Below are 15868 nucleotides of genomic sequence, written 5' to 3'. Positions count from 1 at the left end.
TGAAAGCTAATGAACCAATTGCTAACCAGATTCAGATTGTCAGACACTCTGGAATGATGACTGCTGAAATGAACTCACTTTAATGGTATATTGTTGGGTTTAAACTTTTTTTCTCAATAACAAAATTCAACCTCATTAACTACATCTTAACTATTCATCTGGTTATTACTCAATAATTCGAAGTATCTTGATTTTCCATTCTATTGATCAAGAAACTGTAATTATGTAGTACATTGTAGTGTGGGCCCCCTGCTTTAACTGACTCTTCTCCTATTGTTTCTTTTTGTTTTTTTCTTTTCACACAGGCCATGCAAGTAAAGGTACAGGTCAAATGCATGCATGATATATTTTTTCCTGTCCTAGTAATAGAGGTACCAGACTCTGGCTACCCTATTCATTGTGATTACCAGTTGGGTGGTATGGAGTGGATTTTTCCTGCTTAGAATTCTCCATCCTGGATCAGTGATCATGGTGACTCTTTTATAAAATTAATGAATTTAGATTCTTGGATGTAGGTACCATCCAGTCCAATTGGAACAATACCTTTTAGGAACAACTCTGGCAAAGATGTGAACCTGCAAGCCTGTCAGCCTGGGTCATCATTTAGTTTTATCATCTTCATGTTGAAAATGCCACTGTTTTCCATAGGTAGTCCTTAACTTTTCATACCCACCAGAAAAGTCCTAGTCATTGTCCTTGTTCTAAAAAACTGTAAGATGATTCTTATGAAAACCAATATTCTCCATTAGCATTTTCCCCAAAGGCCACATAGGCATTTGAAATAGAAAGGCCAAGGATTTTGATGATTGTGGTGGTAGTGATTATGTAAGTTATAGTCTCCTCTTAAGCGATTTTCAGGTTACTTTTTTCTTTTTTATTTCTCTCCATGTGTTCTTTCTAGCCTAACCCCTCCACCTAGTGCCTATTCCAGAAAAGGGAAAGGCATTTTGAGCTGGGGTCAGGTTTACAATAATCCTAAACAAATAAAAAAAATGACTCAAACTTTATTTTGGAGGATAATGGTTTTTATTTTTTGCTGTGTTCTGGAGAACTTATTACATAGTTATCTTCCTCTTCTTGTCCCAGGCACTTATTTCTCACCTTCCCTCTTTATAGCTTCCTCTTAGCCCCTCACCCCTGATTTTTTTGGGGAGGAACCTTGAATGCTAAGTGCCCTCAATACCATTGAAAAAACTAACAGGATGTGGCCTTTGAGGCCCCAGGGACTCCCTGGTGATTTCTCTACATGCAACCACCTTTACATGCATCAGATCACAGAGCACTTCTTGCAACTTCATTGTCCTATTTTATAAATATCAACTGCCCCAGGAATGTGTATTCCCTGACCTACAGTTTCAAATTGTTAGAAACTCTTGCAACAGACTGGGAGGTTGGGAGTGGGAGAGTATTACCCAGAGTCAGAGATAAAATGGGAAATGTCTAACCTTTCTAATAGAAGGGGAATGGCAGGCTTTTTAAAAATGAGAAAATCTACACTTCTAAGATTACTTCCAACTAAAATTAAATTGAACTGAACAATTTGGAGGAAGGAAAATGATTAGTTACAAAGCATTTCTTTTCTTTATCATAAAATTCAACTCCTATATTTAAAAAAAGCCTGCCTTACCCACAGACTTAGGTTGCATATCAGTTCCACAAAATCTGGGGAAACCATCTTGTCTGTCAGCAGTCCGTCCACAAAGCAATATTTCGGCTTTTGTTGATGTTTCATTGTAAACCATAGTGCTGTTATCATTTCATTGCCCTCAACATTTCCATGGGCATTTCTGAAAGCAAAGATTTGGTGGATATAAATTTCTTCTCCCTCACCCATGCCTGAATCATTCTATCCTTTCCTCACCATCTTCCTTCCTTTTACATACTAATTCCCCCTATGAGAGAAAAAGACCCACAGACAACCAGAGACAGAGAGAGAGCCACATTTAGGATTATGTTCTTCTTAAGGTGCACACCTTCTAGGAAGAATATGAAGCCCAGTTGTCAATTGTTCCCAGTTAAAATCATGTAGAATGAACTCTCTGTTTGCCAAATGAAATGTGTTAACCACCAGCTACAAGCTACTCACACTTTTAGAATGCTATCCATTCCTTCAATACGTTCTTAATGAACTACCTTTAAAAAGGATTTTAAAAAGAGAGAGAAAGAAGACGAGAATCTGTTGAATTACAAGAGTACAAACATTTTTTTTCTATTTGCTTAGCATTCTTCCCTTCATTAGCATCTCCTCTGAAGAGAATTCCACCCAGAATTTTTCTTTTTTCTAGGAAAGTTCTCACATTGCCTTAGTGTGAAGACGATTAAATTGACTGCTACTGCTGGCTTCCTAGTACAGAAATGATAATTAAATTTAGATCATTGTAACTCTAGTCCCCATTGTGCAGAACTTCTTCAATTTTGCCAAGGGAATTGAAATAGCTCTTTAAAAATTTTTCCGTATGTATAAAAAATGGTATTTCTTTCCAACATATTTTTGATCAGGAAACCAAATCAGTTTAAAAACATTACCAATTCCTTTTACTCTCCATCTCCATTGTCCAAAAATACATGAGATCTAGAAGTTATTGGGATGTATGTGAGAAATATATGCATATAAAACAGTATAGTTAAAACTTTCATTCTTCATAATATTCTTACTTTCCTTAATAACAAGCAAAAATATTTAATTGCTTACATGATTACATTTTGTTTCTTTAGTCCACCAATTTTTATTGTCCTTTGAAATGTTATTGGGCCCTATCTGTAATCTCAAAAAGCCATTAGCCACAAGGAAGCAGATTACTTATTGGAAAAGTAGACCCCTTTAAAAGAATCACTAAAATGTTCGTTTGTTTTTTTCTCTCTCTCTCTCTTTTTTTTTTTTTTTTTTTTTTTTTTGGCATCAACTTCTAGTCTGGAGGACAAGACCAAGAGCGGAAGAAAACAAAACGGAGAGGTGATTTGTACTCCATCCAAACATCTCTTATTGTGGCTGCACTGAAGAAAATGCTACCCATTGGCTTAAATATGTGTACTCCAGGTGATCAGGAGCTGATCTCCCTGGCAAAAATAAGATACAGTTATGTAAGTCTATCTGAAATGCACTTAGCTAATCTACTACACATGATAATTACACTATATCACTTGTTTGGACATTCCCTAAATTTTAATGCTATAATAATAATGTTTATACCTGTAGTTTCAAAAACATATTAATGTCTTTGAAACATCATCTTTCTCAACCCTCATTACATGCAGTTTTGCAATAAATGCTTTTATGCCTCATTTTTGCAAATGGAAAAACCAAGATTCACAGGAGAGAAAAGACTTAGTTATTAAAACTACTCCAGGACCTGGTGCCTCCTTCAGGATAAATTTATTACTTCTGTGCCTCATTAATTTTTTTTTTCATTTTTAGCTGTACTATGTACCAGCAATATCAGTTTATGACTCATCTCACTCACTCACTCCAATAGGTGGCAGAGACCACAAGTAACAAAATTCAAAATCTCTTTCTACAGAGGGACACAGATGAAGAAGTCAAAGATCATCTGAGGAATAACCTGCACTTGCAGGAAAAGGTAATATCACAAGGAGACACTGAGCATGTATAAGTCTATTCTTTCTAAAAGTCAATTAGGAATATTGATCATTGAAGGATTTTATAATTCCCTCTGGAATTAATACAAAGTTTAAAAAATAATCTTCAAAACAATCTCAGTAAGTTTTTATTAGTCAAATTCTTTTCCTGCATTTTAAAATCTTCTCTAGTTTTTTTTATAGTAATATGTTTGATTAACATTCAGTAACATTTCAGGATATATATAGAAAAAAACAAGGAGGAATGAACTCAGAGAATTTCTAGATTTGAATCCTCTATCAAATCTGAGAATCAGTCATGAAAAAATTAGTTGAAATGCAATGTGAAGCATTGGATTGAATTCACAAGTTTCTGAACAATGAGACTGATAGACATTGATTTCATTAAAACTGAGAGAAGTTATGTCCTTTCAAGAAATTTTGAAACTAAATATATTCACATCCAAAAAGGCACAAGTAATTCTTCCTGAAAGTAGTAAGATAGATGGAAAGATTATGGGAACTCTTCCAGTCTTATTCTTCTCTTCCTTAGAAGGTTCTCATTTTTTTATGTTCCAAGAGTAAAAAAAAATCACTTTCATAGTAAAGATGGGGAAAGGAAAAAAAAGGAAGGAGAATAATATCATAAGAATCCTCAGTCATTCCAGGAAAAGAGGTAGAAATGAGGTTGGAAGCATATGTTTGATTAACATTCAGTAACATTTCAGGATATATGGGGGGGGGGGAGAATATAGGACACAAAAGATTAATAAACTGTTTTTAAATTATTTTTAAAACAAGTCTTAGTATTTAAGAAGAGATTGATTTAAAACTTGGTATGTAGTTCACTTCAATGGATGAGGAGAAGGTAACAGTATATTGTTTGTAAGGGTTATATTCCCATCTTGTCATTATGCTAACTTGTTATGCTTATTCTTGTTAAAACATTAAGAATGCCTTTCTTTTTTTTTTTTTTTGTTTTTTATTTTTTATTTAATAGCCTTTTATTTACAGGATATATACATGGGTAACTTTACAGGATTAACAATTGCCAAACCTCTTGTTCCAATTTTTCACCTCTTACCCCCCCCCACCCCCTCCCCTAGATGGCAGGATGACCAGTAGATGTTAAATATATTAAAATATAACTTAGATACACAATAAGTATACATGACCAAAACATTATTTTGCTGTACAAAAAGAATCAGACTCTGAATTATTGTACAATTAGCTTGTGAAGGAAATCAAAAATGCATGTGTGCATAAATATAGGGATTGGGAATTCAATGTAATGGTTTTTAGTCATCTCCCAGAGTTCTTTTTCTGGGCATAGCTAGTTCAGTTCATTACTGCTCCATTAGAAATGATTTGGTTGATCTCGTTGCTGAGGATGGCCTGATCCATCAGAACTGGTCATCATCTAGTATTGTTGTTGAAGTATATAATGATCTCCTGGTCCTGCTCATTTCACTCAGCATCAGTTCGTGTAAGTCTGTCCAGGCCTTTCTGAAATCATCCTGTTGGTCATTTCTTACAGAACAGTAATATTCCATAATTTTCATATACCACAATTTATTCAGCCATTCTCCAACTGATGGACATCCATTCAGTTTCCAGTTTCTAGCCACTACAAAAAGGGCTGCCACAAACATTCGTGCACATACAGGTCCCTTTCCCTTCTTTATAATCTCTTTGGAAGAATGCCTTTCTTAAGGATTATTGAAGAGAAGGTAGCCTTGGCATTCAAAAAATGGTTGCCTGTTTATATAGCAGAGCAATTCTTTTTCTAAAATTCACCTAATCAAAGAATCACAGAATTTGAGAGTTTAAGGGTTCTCAGCAGCCATATAGTCCAATCTGTACATGAAAGGAAAACTCCCATGACATATCCCCACAAGTGGTTTTCCAGCTTATGTTTTAAGATGTCAAAGGAAGGGAAACTCACTAGCTCTTCAAGTAGTCCTTTACTCTTGAATAGCTTTAATTGTTGAGAAATTGTTGGGTTTTCTCCCTAGTTAAAGCTTAAATTGGTCTCTTTGCAAAATCTGCCTATTATTTCCGGTTCTATTCTGTAGAATCCAATAAAACAAGTCTAGTACCTCTTATACATGACAGCTATCCACATATCTAAGAACAATTATCATGTCCCTCCTAAGACTTTTCTTCTCCAACAAAATATGCCCAATTGATCCTCATAAAACATCAACCAAGTATTTCCTAGTTGCCCTGCTCCGAATATTCTCCATCTATCATGAAACTTAGAACTAAATACAGTACTCCAAATAAAATATTGTAAGAGCAATTGATAATAAATGATTGACAAGTATTATTTGAGTACAGCTATCTAGCCAGTCCTGAATCCATCTAATTGTGTAATCGATATCTCAAGATATTTCCCATATGAATAGCATAAGATACATTATCAGAAGCTTTGATAAAAAGCTTATTTAGTAACAACAACAAAATGGAACTGTGGTCAGTCTGATAGAATAAATTCTTGACTTTTTGTAATCACTGCTTTCCTTGCTAGATTCTCCAACTCGGTTTAAAATAATTCATTCTAGAATTTTCTCAGGGATCAAAGTCAAATTTACTGGCCTATCACTTTGCAGATTGCTTTCCTTTTTCTTTATGAAAAATTGGGATTTTCCTCTCTAATTTTATGGCATCACTTCTGTTTTCCAGTTATATCTTTCAGATATAACTACTGATTCAGCAATCACATCTGTCATTTTTTTAGTACTTAAGGATGAAGTTCAATTGGTCCTAGCTACTTGAATTCATCTAAAACAGCTAGGTACTTTCTCACTATCTCCTAGTTATCTATTTGTCTCAAATATATGAACTCCCTATTTAGTGACATAATATTTGTAAAATGTTTAGCACAATGTCTATCAAATAGTAGGTATTACTCAGCCTCCTCCTTATTGACTCTAGTATCTGTGTTTTGTCATTCATTTTCAATATATTGGTCATTCTTTGCAGAGGAAACAGAAACAAATAAGAATAAAGCAGCTTTATTTTTTCTTATCGGTTATCTTTGCCCCAGACATCCAAGTAAATCTTCTTTCTCTTCTTCATTCCTCCTTGTTCTCCCAATATAGCTTTAAATTATTTTCCTTACCAAGCTCAACTCATTTTGAGTTTTTTAAATTACTTATTCTTATAGTGTTATTAAAAGACCCATGGAGCTCAGCAGAGTTTGGCAGTAACCTTGTGGCAAATTGCTACTGCCCATTGCTTCCCCAGTTGCCAGTCCAGGAAAAGTGTTACAACCAATATTCTTTTACAGTGAAAGAAGAATCCTTTATTCAGCAATTCTCATGAGAAACAGGTGTGCCCAGTGGCAAGACACACATTGAATGAAGAAGCAGGAGCAAGCTTTATATTGTTAGTTCTGTTCCTTACCCCACTCATTATTGGTCAGATTTATAGTCAATAAATTCCAATTGGTCGGATTTACAATCTCTTTATTTGCCCATTGCATATGTCAAAAGGTTTATGTCCTGTCATTGACCCTTGCTGGTTTGCACGGTTTAGGCCTGGCCCCCTTTTCAGGAATTTTGTTGTTTATCCAGTTCCTTGATTCACATGGTGATTGGTTGGAAATATTTTAACAAAATATTTCCCACCTCTGTTCACTATGTTTTAACAATATCTATGGGAACCTAAATTTTTCATACTCCTCACGATTGAATTGTACCATGTTCCTATAATAAGCATCTTGATTTTGCTTCAGTTTCTATGTTTGTTTATTTGTTTGTTTATCTAAATTGGTTGGTGATTTCCCTATATGTCATTACTGTTGGTTCAGACAAATCCCAATTTTCCTCCTCACTGAAATTGTTTCCCTTTTGTGTTTTTAGAATTTTGATTTTTTTGAAACACTTTTTGTCCCTTCTGAGTAGAAACTTTTTTCTCCATAGGAATCTACTAATCTTTTCTCTAAACTCTGAAATCTTTCTGAAATCTAGGTTTCTTGTTATCTTCTACCCAGATTTCTTTTCCTTCTTTATCAATAATTTAAGAAAGGAGCAATCACTTTCCCCAAGTTCCTAACATTTTCACACCAGCAACTAGTCCTTTTCTATTAGTTAGAATCAGTCAGGGTAGAATTTCTTCTTGTTGGTTACACTACCTTTTGAAGGATGAAATTAAAGCCAAGACAAATCAAGAAATTAATATCTATTCTGCTTTTTTTGCATGGAGAGGGGAGGAAGGGAAGGAGAGGAAAGGAGAGAGATGGAGGGAGGGAGGGAGGGACGGAGAGAGAGAGAGAGAGAGAGAGAGAGAGAGAGAGAGAGAGAGAGAGAGAGAGAGAGAAGGGAGGGATGGAAGATGAGGGAGAAAGAAGGAGGGAGGAAGAGAGAGGGAATGAAAGAGAGAGCAGGAGAGAGCAAAGATGAATTGAAGAACTTCATCCCCACCATGTCATGTCTCTTTACCTCACTTGTGTTCTGTTTCCCAGGTCCTCATCTATTTTCACTCTTTCTTTTTCAAGTACTCTGTAATATACTCCAATTACAAAGTTAATTTTTTCCTCCTTTCATTGACCTTCATCCTCCATCTTGCTCCCCTCATATCTGATTCCTTAATTTCTCATAAGTATACTTTTTATGCAATACTATATACCATGTTCCCTAGCTTATCTCTTTTGACAGCCATAGTCCCATTATTGGTTTCTTTTCACCAGGTCTTGATGATACTTGTGAGTATCATTTGCCCCATTGCATTAGGATCTCTGGTGCTACTTTTGATGATTAACTAAACATTGAGCATTTGTCTGTAGACACTTGAGATTATAAATTAACTACTACCTTTGTTATCCATTTTGATTTTTGTTATAATAATGAATTGTATTTATACTGAAGGATATACACAGGAGGATATCCTTCCCCCATCATTTTTACTCTAAAATACTTTTTATTAGATTTGAAATATATATATAATACATATATATATTCTCATCAAACTTTGTAAGATATATTCCATTTCTTTCTAAAAATTTTCTAACCTTATATTGTAAACCATGATCCAGGAATCAAATTCTTTTCTCACATGACATCTTCATAGCCAGTTATTCACTTTCCAAATTAATTTTTCTCTTCTGCATCTCTTTTCTTTTAGAGTCAGAGTCAATAAATATTTATTAAATATCTACTGTGTGTCCAGATACTGTGCTAAGCACTGGGGACACAAAGAAGGGCAAAAGATAGTGCTTGCCTTCAAGGAGGTCATTGTCCTTTGGGGAAGCAATGCATTTTAAAAAGCTAAGAAGCATTGGGGGAAGAGAGGTACAGAGAGATTGCTCCTCCAAGGAGCAACATGAAGACCTATCACCAGAATTAGATATGATCTGAGATGGTGAGGGTTTCAAAGCTGCTTTAATCCCATAGAATAAAGAGTTCCTGGAGATTATGAAGTTCTCTAAAGGACAAAAGTGAGGAAAACATAATCTCTGTCTCTATAATCTAGCTTCTTACCCAAGTTTTCTTAATATTTGTCAGTATTTTTTACATTCTTCCTGAAAAAGTCATTTGTGCACATGAAACTAAGAAGGAGGAAGTTGTCATCAGTTTTGATTAGTTTGGGGAGGTTCTTTACCATGTCTTAAATGTATGATTCAGGAAGACAACAAAACTCTTTCTTGTTGTTAACAGGTTGTCAGAATTGCATCAGGACATCTAATTAGTAAATTACCAACTACTTCTACTACTACTTTTTGTTTTTCTGCCCTTATTGTATGATCTCTCTCACCCATTCTATTACTGTACTATATCATTGTTAGAACAGTGATCAGCTTCTTCCTCAGAACATTCACCGCTCTCCTCTTTAGAAAATGTCAAATACATTTTTTAGCTTTAATTATTCAGGTCCTCTTTTCCTTCCCCTTCTCCTCTATTTAATAGTCTTCAATTTTCCTTCAACCTAATTATAGTCAAATCTCCCCTCCTCTACCTTAGAACCTATTTTTCCCATTGAAATTTTGCTTCGGTTTCCTTCATTCTTCCTAGCAGTCTGTAATTTCAGTCTGATGACTCAGACCAGAGTGTGGAGAAACATTTATCTTTTCCTCTAGGAAGAAAATCAGCCTATACTTTGGACACAAATAATAGTCTTTCAACTGTGACAGAAATCCAACTATCACTATGCAAATTATTGTACAATTTCTCCCACTTTCCACTTCATGCAAATTGTTGTACAGTATTCCCCACTTTCCATAATGGTTGAGATTTTCCTGGTAGTTGTTTCTAATTTTGCATTTGCTTTTAGTTCTATTTTAACCTGTCAATTTATTATTCCCTGATGGTGATCATTAGAAACATAATCAGTATGCTTTCATTTATTCATGGAAATAGAACAGGAGTACTTCAGGAAAAATAAGAGAAAAAGAAATTTTTGTCTCTTTAAACACTTAACACCTTCAAAGTTGGTTCTCTGCAGACCAGAGAGGAAAATTATTTTGTTATTCTTTTTTCTCTTGGTAATCTAGTACCACTTGTTTCTCTTTATAAACTCAATGGCAAGGATAAACATGATTTGTGACCTCTTGGAACATGAATTGGTTTTTCAGTCAGATGATCCAGCTGTAAAGTGGCAACTTAATCTGTACAAGGATGTTCTAAAGAATGAGGAGCCCTCTGATCCAGAAAAGACAGTAGAACGAGTACAAAGGATCTCAGCAGCTGTCTTTCATTTGGAGCAGGTAAGGAATATCTCTAAAACTATATAGCTAGGAATCATGTCTACATTTAAAGAAAGGAAAATAATCTCTTCCGTCTCTATTATTTTCCTTCTTATGCCACAAGAAAAACATGGAGAAATGAAATTCACTTATTATTCAAAATATTTTCAGAGGATTTAATTCTGAAATGGAATAATCATCAAGTAAAACCTACTATTTTTTAGTAGTGGAGGAAACTGAAGCTTAGAGAGGTTAAGTGATGAAGGAAGAAAATAGCAAAGCCAAGATTTGAACCTAATTCTCTTGACTTAGAATTTAGTATTCTTTCCACATTTCCTCCTCTAGTAATCTAAATGAGAAGTGATGAGGACTTTGAGGTATGATGATCACTGTGTGAGAGAAGAGAAAAATATGGATGTAAGAGATATTTTGGAGATAGTATTGACAAGATCAGGCAATTGATTGGATATGGAGTTAATGGAACATAAGAGAAAGAAGACATTAGGTTGACTTTGAAATTATGAAGCTGATTGATTAAGAGAATCGTTGTTCTTTTTGGAGGTGGACTAGATTTAGGAGGGAAGATAATGATTTTCATTTTAGACATATTCAATTTCAATTTAGCACATCCAGAAACACGTTCAGTTCAAATGAGAAAGATTAGAGCTGAATCAACTTGGGCATCATCTGAATAGAGATTATATTTGAACCTAAGAATGCAAATGAAATCAAGAAGGAAGAGAGTAAAAAAGGGCTTCAAAAAGAAGCTTTAGAGTGTGGGGGAAGTAGGGGAAAACTAGAACACGAAGTTCTGGACTGGCCAGACAAACAAGAGGAAGTCAGGAATGATGTGTTATTCACAAAAGCCAAAGAATAAGAAATTGTCCTAGAAAAGAGGTAGTAGCAATCTCAAAAGATGCAGAAGTAAGATTAAGAATATGAAAAGGTTAACTCAGATTTATCCTTTGAAATCATTGGCAATCTTAGAGAAAGCAGGATCAGTAAAGAGATAGTGTTATAAGCCAGTACAGAGAAAATAAGTGGATAATAAGGAAGTGAAAACAGAAAGTGTGAACTACTTTTTTTGAAAGTTTGGTAGTGTACAGGAAGAGAGATATAGGGGAATGATTTGAGGAAACAGCAGGGTCAGATAAAGGGTTTTTTTTTTAAACAGCTTCTTAAACTATGGGTCATGACTCCATATAGAATCACATAAATGAATGTGAGGGTCATAAAGTTATGATAATTTGTATACTTTATATTCCTATATACCTGAGGTTGTATAAAAATTTCTTGGGCAAAAAGGAGTCACGAATGGAAAAAGTTTAAGAAAGCCTTTTTTAAAGCATGAGTAGATCTGCGAATGCTTCTAAATAGCAAGAAAAGAAACTGTAGATAGAAAAAAACTGAAGATGACAGTAGTTCAGAGAACAAGCAGAAAAGTTAACTTTGGAAAGTCAATGGACAGACTCTTCTACAAAGACACATATTAAGTAGGTAAAGGTGGATAGAGATATTCTAGAGTAGATGTAGTTAGGAAAGGTGTTGGAAAGTGGTAAGATTAAGTTAAATGGGATGAAAGTATAGGGAGAGGAAGCAGGATGAAAGGGCTCTTAACATCTAGGAATGAAAATTCTGAATCACACTGGAATTAGAAGATTAGACGAGTAGGAATTACAAATTTACTAGTCAAAATACTATGAAGTTCTGGCTGATGAGGACCCATACCATCTGAAGAAAAAAAAAACAAGAACCAATATTTTTTTTATTAAATCTTTTTATTTTTCAAAACATATGCATGGACAATTCTTCAACATTGCAAAACTTCGTGTTCCAGTTTTCCCCTACTTCCCCCACACTCTATTCTAGATGGCAAGTAGTCCAATATATGTTAAAATGGTGAAATATATGTTAAATCATATATATATATATATATATATATATATATTTATGCAATTATCATGCCACACAAGAAAAAAATCAAATCAGAGGAGAAGAAGAAGAAGAAGAAGAAGAAGAAGAAGAAGAAGAAGGAGAAGAAGGAGAAGAAGGAGAAGAAGGAGAAGAAGGAGAAGAAGGAGAAGAAGGAGAAGAAGGAGAAGAAGGAGAAGAAGGAGAAGAAGGAGAAGAAGGAGAAGAAGAAGGAAGCCAAATAAAATGCAATCAAACAACAACAGAAAGAGTGAAAATGCTATGTTGTGGTCCACACTCAGTTCCCACAGTCCTCTCTCTGGGTATAGATGGCTCTCTTCATCACTGAACAAGTAAAACTGGTTTAAATCATCTCATTATTGAAGAAAGCCACGTCCATTAGAATTAATCATTGTATAATCTTCTTGTTGCCAGGTATAATGATCTCCAAGAACCATATTTTATTGAACGATATTTTAAACTCCTATATGCAAAATGACTATTTGGCCCTGTGCTTACTTAGTTTGAAAACCAAGAACACACAACTATACAGTAGTTTAGAATATAATATAATAAGAACATTAATAAGGGGCTATATAAAAAAATCAAAGAAGGAGAAATGATTTTCAACTGGAGGAAATCAAGAAAAATCTTGTAAAGGAGGGAAAATTCGGTCTGTGCTTTGAAGAATGGATAGGATTTCAAAAGTGTGATGATAAATATCTTGATATTTTGCTGACCATAGCTAATAAGCCAAAATTCTTAGAAGTTTGAATGTCACAATTTTAAGTTTGTTTTATTTTAAAGATATCCTAAAGGAACTAATAGGACCTTAGAGACTGTCTAATTCAGCTATTCACTTTAGGGATCAAGATGCTGCAGCCCCAAAAAGTCGGGTTAGGATTTACCCAGGTTCCCATAGCTAACAATAACAGATCATAGCCAAAAATCTACATCACATAATTCCCAGTTCAGTGTTCTGTTCACTATGCTTTCTAGCTGACATGAATCCATTACAGATAATTTCTCCACAGGTAGAGCAACCACTTCGATCCAAGAAAGCTGTCTGGCATAAACTCTTATCCAAGCAACGGAAACGAGCAGTGGTAGCCTGCTTCAGGATGGCTCCCTTATATAATCTTCCCAGGTATTTGCCTTGTTTTTATTTGTTTTGTTTTTTTCTGCCACATTTGTAAGTAATAAAAATTCAAGTCTTCTCCTATATCTGAAATCTCTTTCTTCTCCTATGGAAATAGCTAGTTAATAGTAATAAGAATATATTATCTATGAAATTACTATAGTCTACCCATATAAAGATTTACTGTCATTTTTACTTAGGTTTATATAATCAAAAATAATGTAAAGAATATACTACTCCTCAGTCTCCACTTAGTTTGCTTGGTTCTTTCCATGTAATCACTCCAATAAAGACTAGAGAGACTGCTCTCATGTCTAAGTGCAAGTCTTGAGGAGAATATTGGATTTCCTTTGTGGGCAGAGAAGGATATTTTCCAAGATGCTTTACTCTTTATTTCTCAATCATAGCACATCACTTTTTTCTGCCTAAGCATAATGGGAATGGTGCTTCAATAGTAAGTCACAGTGTTTCCTTCACATCTACTGAATAAAGCTGGAGAAAATGTTTCATGTTATATATGTAGGTCTTATTTTGATCCAACACATGTGGCTAATTTTAAAATCCAATGTCTGAAAGTGTATTGAGGGACCAGTGATGGGGAATAGTGTTCTTCCTAGTCATTTCATTTCCTCCTCTCCTTCTTGACCCCTAGCAATGCTTGAACAAGAATAGAAAGTTTTCTGGAATGTGTTTAGCCATATTTTGTCAGCAAAGGAAATAACGAGGGGCTGAACTGGACCCTTCTTAGTTTATTACTTAGATTAATTTAAAACCTTTGGTCATGGAGCTAATCAGATTGACTATATATTGAAGACCTAGATTCTGACTAAAATGAAACAGTTGGCTAAATATTGACCTTACCAGATTTCTTATCTGGGGAAGCATTAATAATGATAAATTATTATATTTTTAAACTAAAGAGAATAATGTTTTTCCTTAGAGTTTTGTTTTTATTAAATTTTTATTCTCAAAAGAATCCTCAGCCCTTATTTTTTCTTCAGTATGCTGCAATTAGTAGTCGCAAATTCTTCTAGAAAGAATGAGCTGCTTGACACATTGAGATTTTCATTTGGCTTAGTAGATTTGTGGATTGAACAGTGCCCAAGAATTATGGCCTCTGCGAAGTATTTTTACTTTTCTAGAACTCCCAAGAAAAGCAACTTGGACTCTGGAGATGAATGAAACTGTAAAAACAAACAGCATTCCTGACTAAGATTGGACGCAAGACAACCAATGTGTATATTAAGGACAATGAGACTGGTAGAAAAAAGAAGTATTTATAGCCAAACATAAAAAGCAAAAGGGATGGCATTTCTTTTTCTTAGAGATGGTAATATATTAGAAGACAATAATTTGCCTCTATCTTTGAAATCCCTATTCCTTACAAATGAGCCTCTTAAAGGGCCCAGTTAGCATTGATCATGAAATTTTTCTTTGGGTATCAAAAAATAATCTTTAAGATAAATATTTCACAGATTAAAGCAGGTGACAAAATTCACATAATCTCTAAAGCTATTACTCTCCTTCAATTCACTTAAATTTTTTGTATGGTTCTTACATTTTGGTAATCATATATTTATCTCATGTACCTAAAATACTTGATCATGATGTCAGTGATTAAACTGTATACCAGATGAAATACTTACCCCTTCATTATCTTTTTACCCCTAATGATTTATCCACACATATAGGGATGGGATATTTGTAAGATAGATGTCTGTCCGGACAGCAAAGGATTATCCAATTAGCTAACATTAGGAAAAATACCCCCCTTTACTAATTTTCTTAGTGTTAACCTTTTGGGCATCTTCAAAAGTAAAAGACTGAAGAAATGGACTTTGTTGTTTGGAAATTGTTTCTCTGATTTTAGTTCTCAAGTGAAAACTTTATATGCTTTTCCCCAGACACAAAATTAATAATTTCTTCCTGAGCACCTTCCAACGGGTTTGGCTGGAAAATGTTTATGAAAAAACTCAATATGACAGGCTTATACTCATGTTAACGGTAATGTAACCTGTGGAGAGATCTGCCCAATTTTGTGCATACTCTTCCTTTCCCTGACCATGATTTCATGTTATCATGAAACTCAGATTTGTACAATTTATGAAAAAATTCTGATTGGTCAGCCTGGAAGATGCTGAAAGACTGGATCAACTGGAAAACAAATGAAAAATCTTGATGTTATGTTTCCCCTTTCTACTCTTTCCTCTCTTTTCTTCCCCAACCTACTTCTATCAGCTTTCCCACATATTGCTTTTTAATAATAGCTCATATTCTCTCAAGGAATCTCAGAAGTAGCAGCTATTTAATGTTCTTATTCCAGATGACTTATGATTAGATGTCATAAAGAAACCCACATTTTTTTTCCTGCAGTCATAAAAGGATAAATGTAGACATATTGATAGCTGGAATTCATTAAGCATTCAAAAGAGAAGCTAATAAGCATACCTTCCTTTATGGAAATTTTAAGTTTTATGGAAAACTTTTAAGTTTTGTTTTTACAGGAACACTGAAGTGTCCAGTGGTTATCATCTGGGAATAGCTGGGGAAAAAAGATG

General features: G+C 34.4%; 1 protein-coding gene across 4 annotated transcripts in view; it reads left to right on the top strand.

The window, feature by feature from the left end:
- RYR3 (ryanodine receptor 3) overlaps window positions 1–15868 on the top strand; it is a 708417-nt gene that overhangs the window by 623963 nt on the left and 68586 nt on the right. For 3 of the 4 annotated variants that reach the window (XM_031952023.1, XM_031952025.1, XM_031952027.1), the window contains 6 exons: window positions 306–320; window positions 2911–3081; window positions 3519–3578; window positions 10151–10282; window positions 13207–13319; window positions 15215–15314. In XM_031952023.1, coding sequence (XP_031807883.1) covers window positions 306–320; window positions 2911–3081; window positions 3519–3578; window positions 10151–10282; window positions 13207–13319; window positions 15215–15314 — 591 coding nt within the window. The remainder of the gene's footprint in view (window positions 1–305; window positions 321–2910; window positions 3082–3518; window positions 3579–10150; window positions 10283–13206; window positions 13320–15214; window positions 15315–15868) is intronic. The other variant, XM_031952026.1, reaches the window with a different exon arrangement.

This window comes from Sarcophilus harrisii, chromosome 2, assembly GCF_902635505.1.
Source record: "Sarcophilus harrisii chromosome 2, mSarHar1.11, whole genome shotgun sequence".
NCBI classification, from domain to species: Eukaryota; Metazoa; Chordata; class Mammalia; order Dasyuromorphia; family Dasyuridae; genus Sarcophilus; species Sarcophilus harrisii.
The sequence above is the reverse complement of the archived record's forward strand: the minus strand, read 5'-3'. Positions and strand labels throughout refer to the sequence as shown.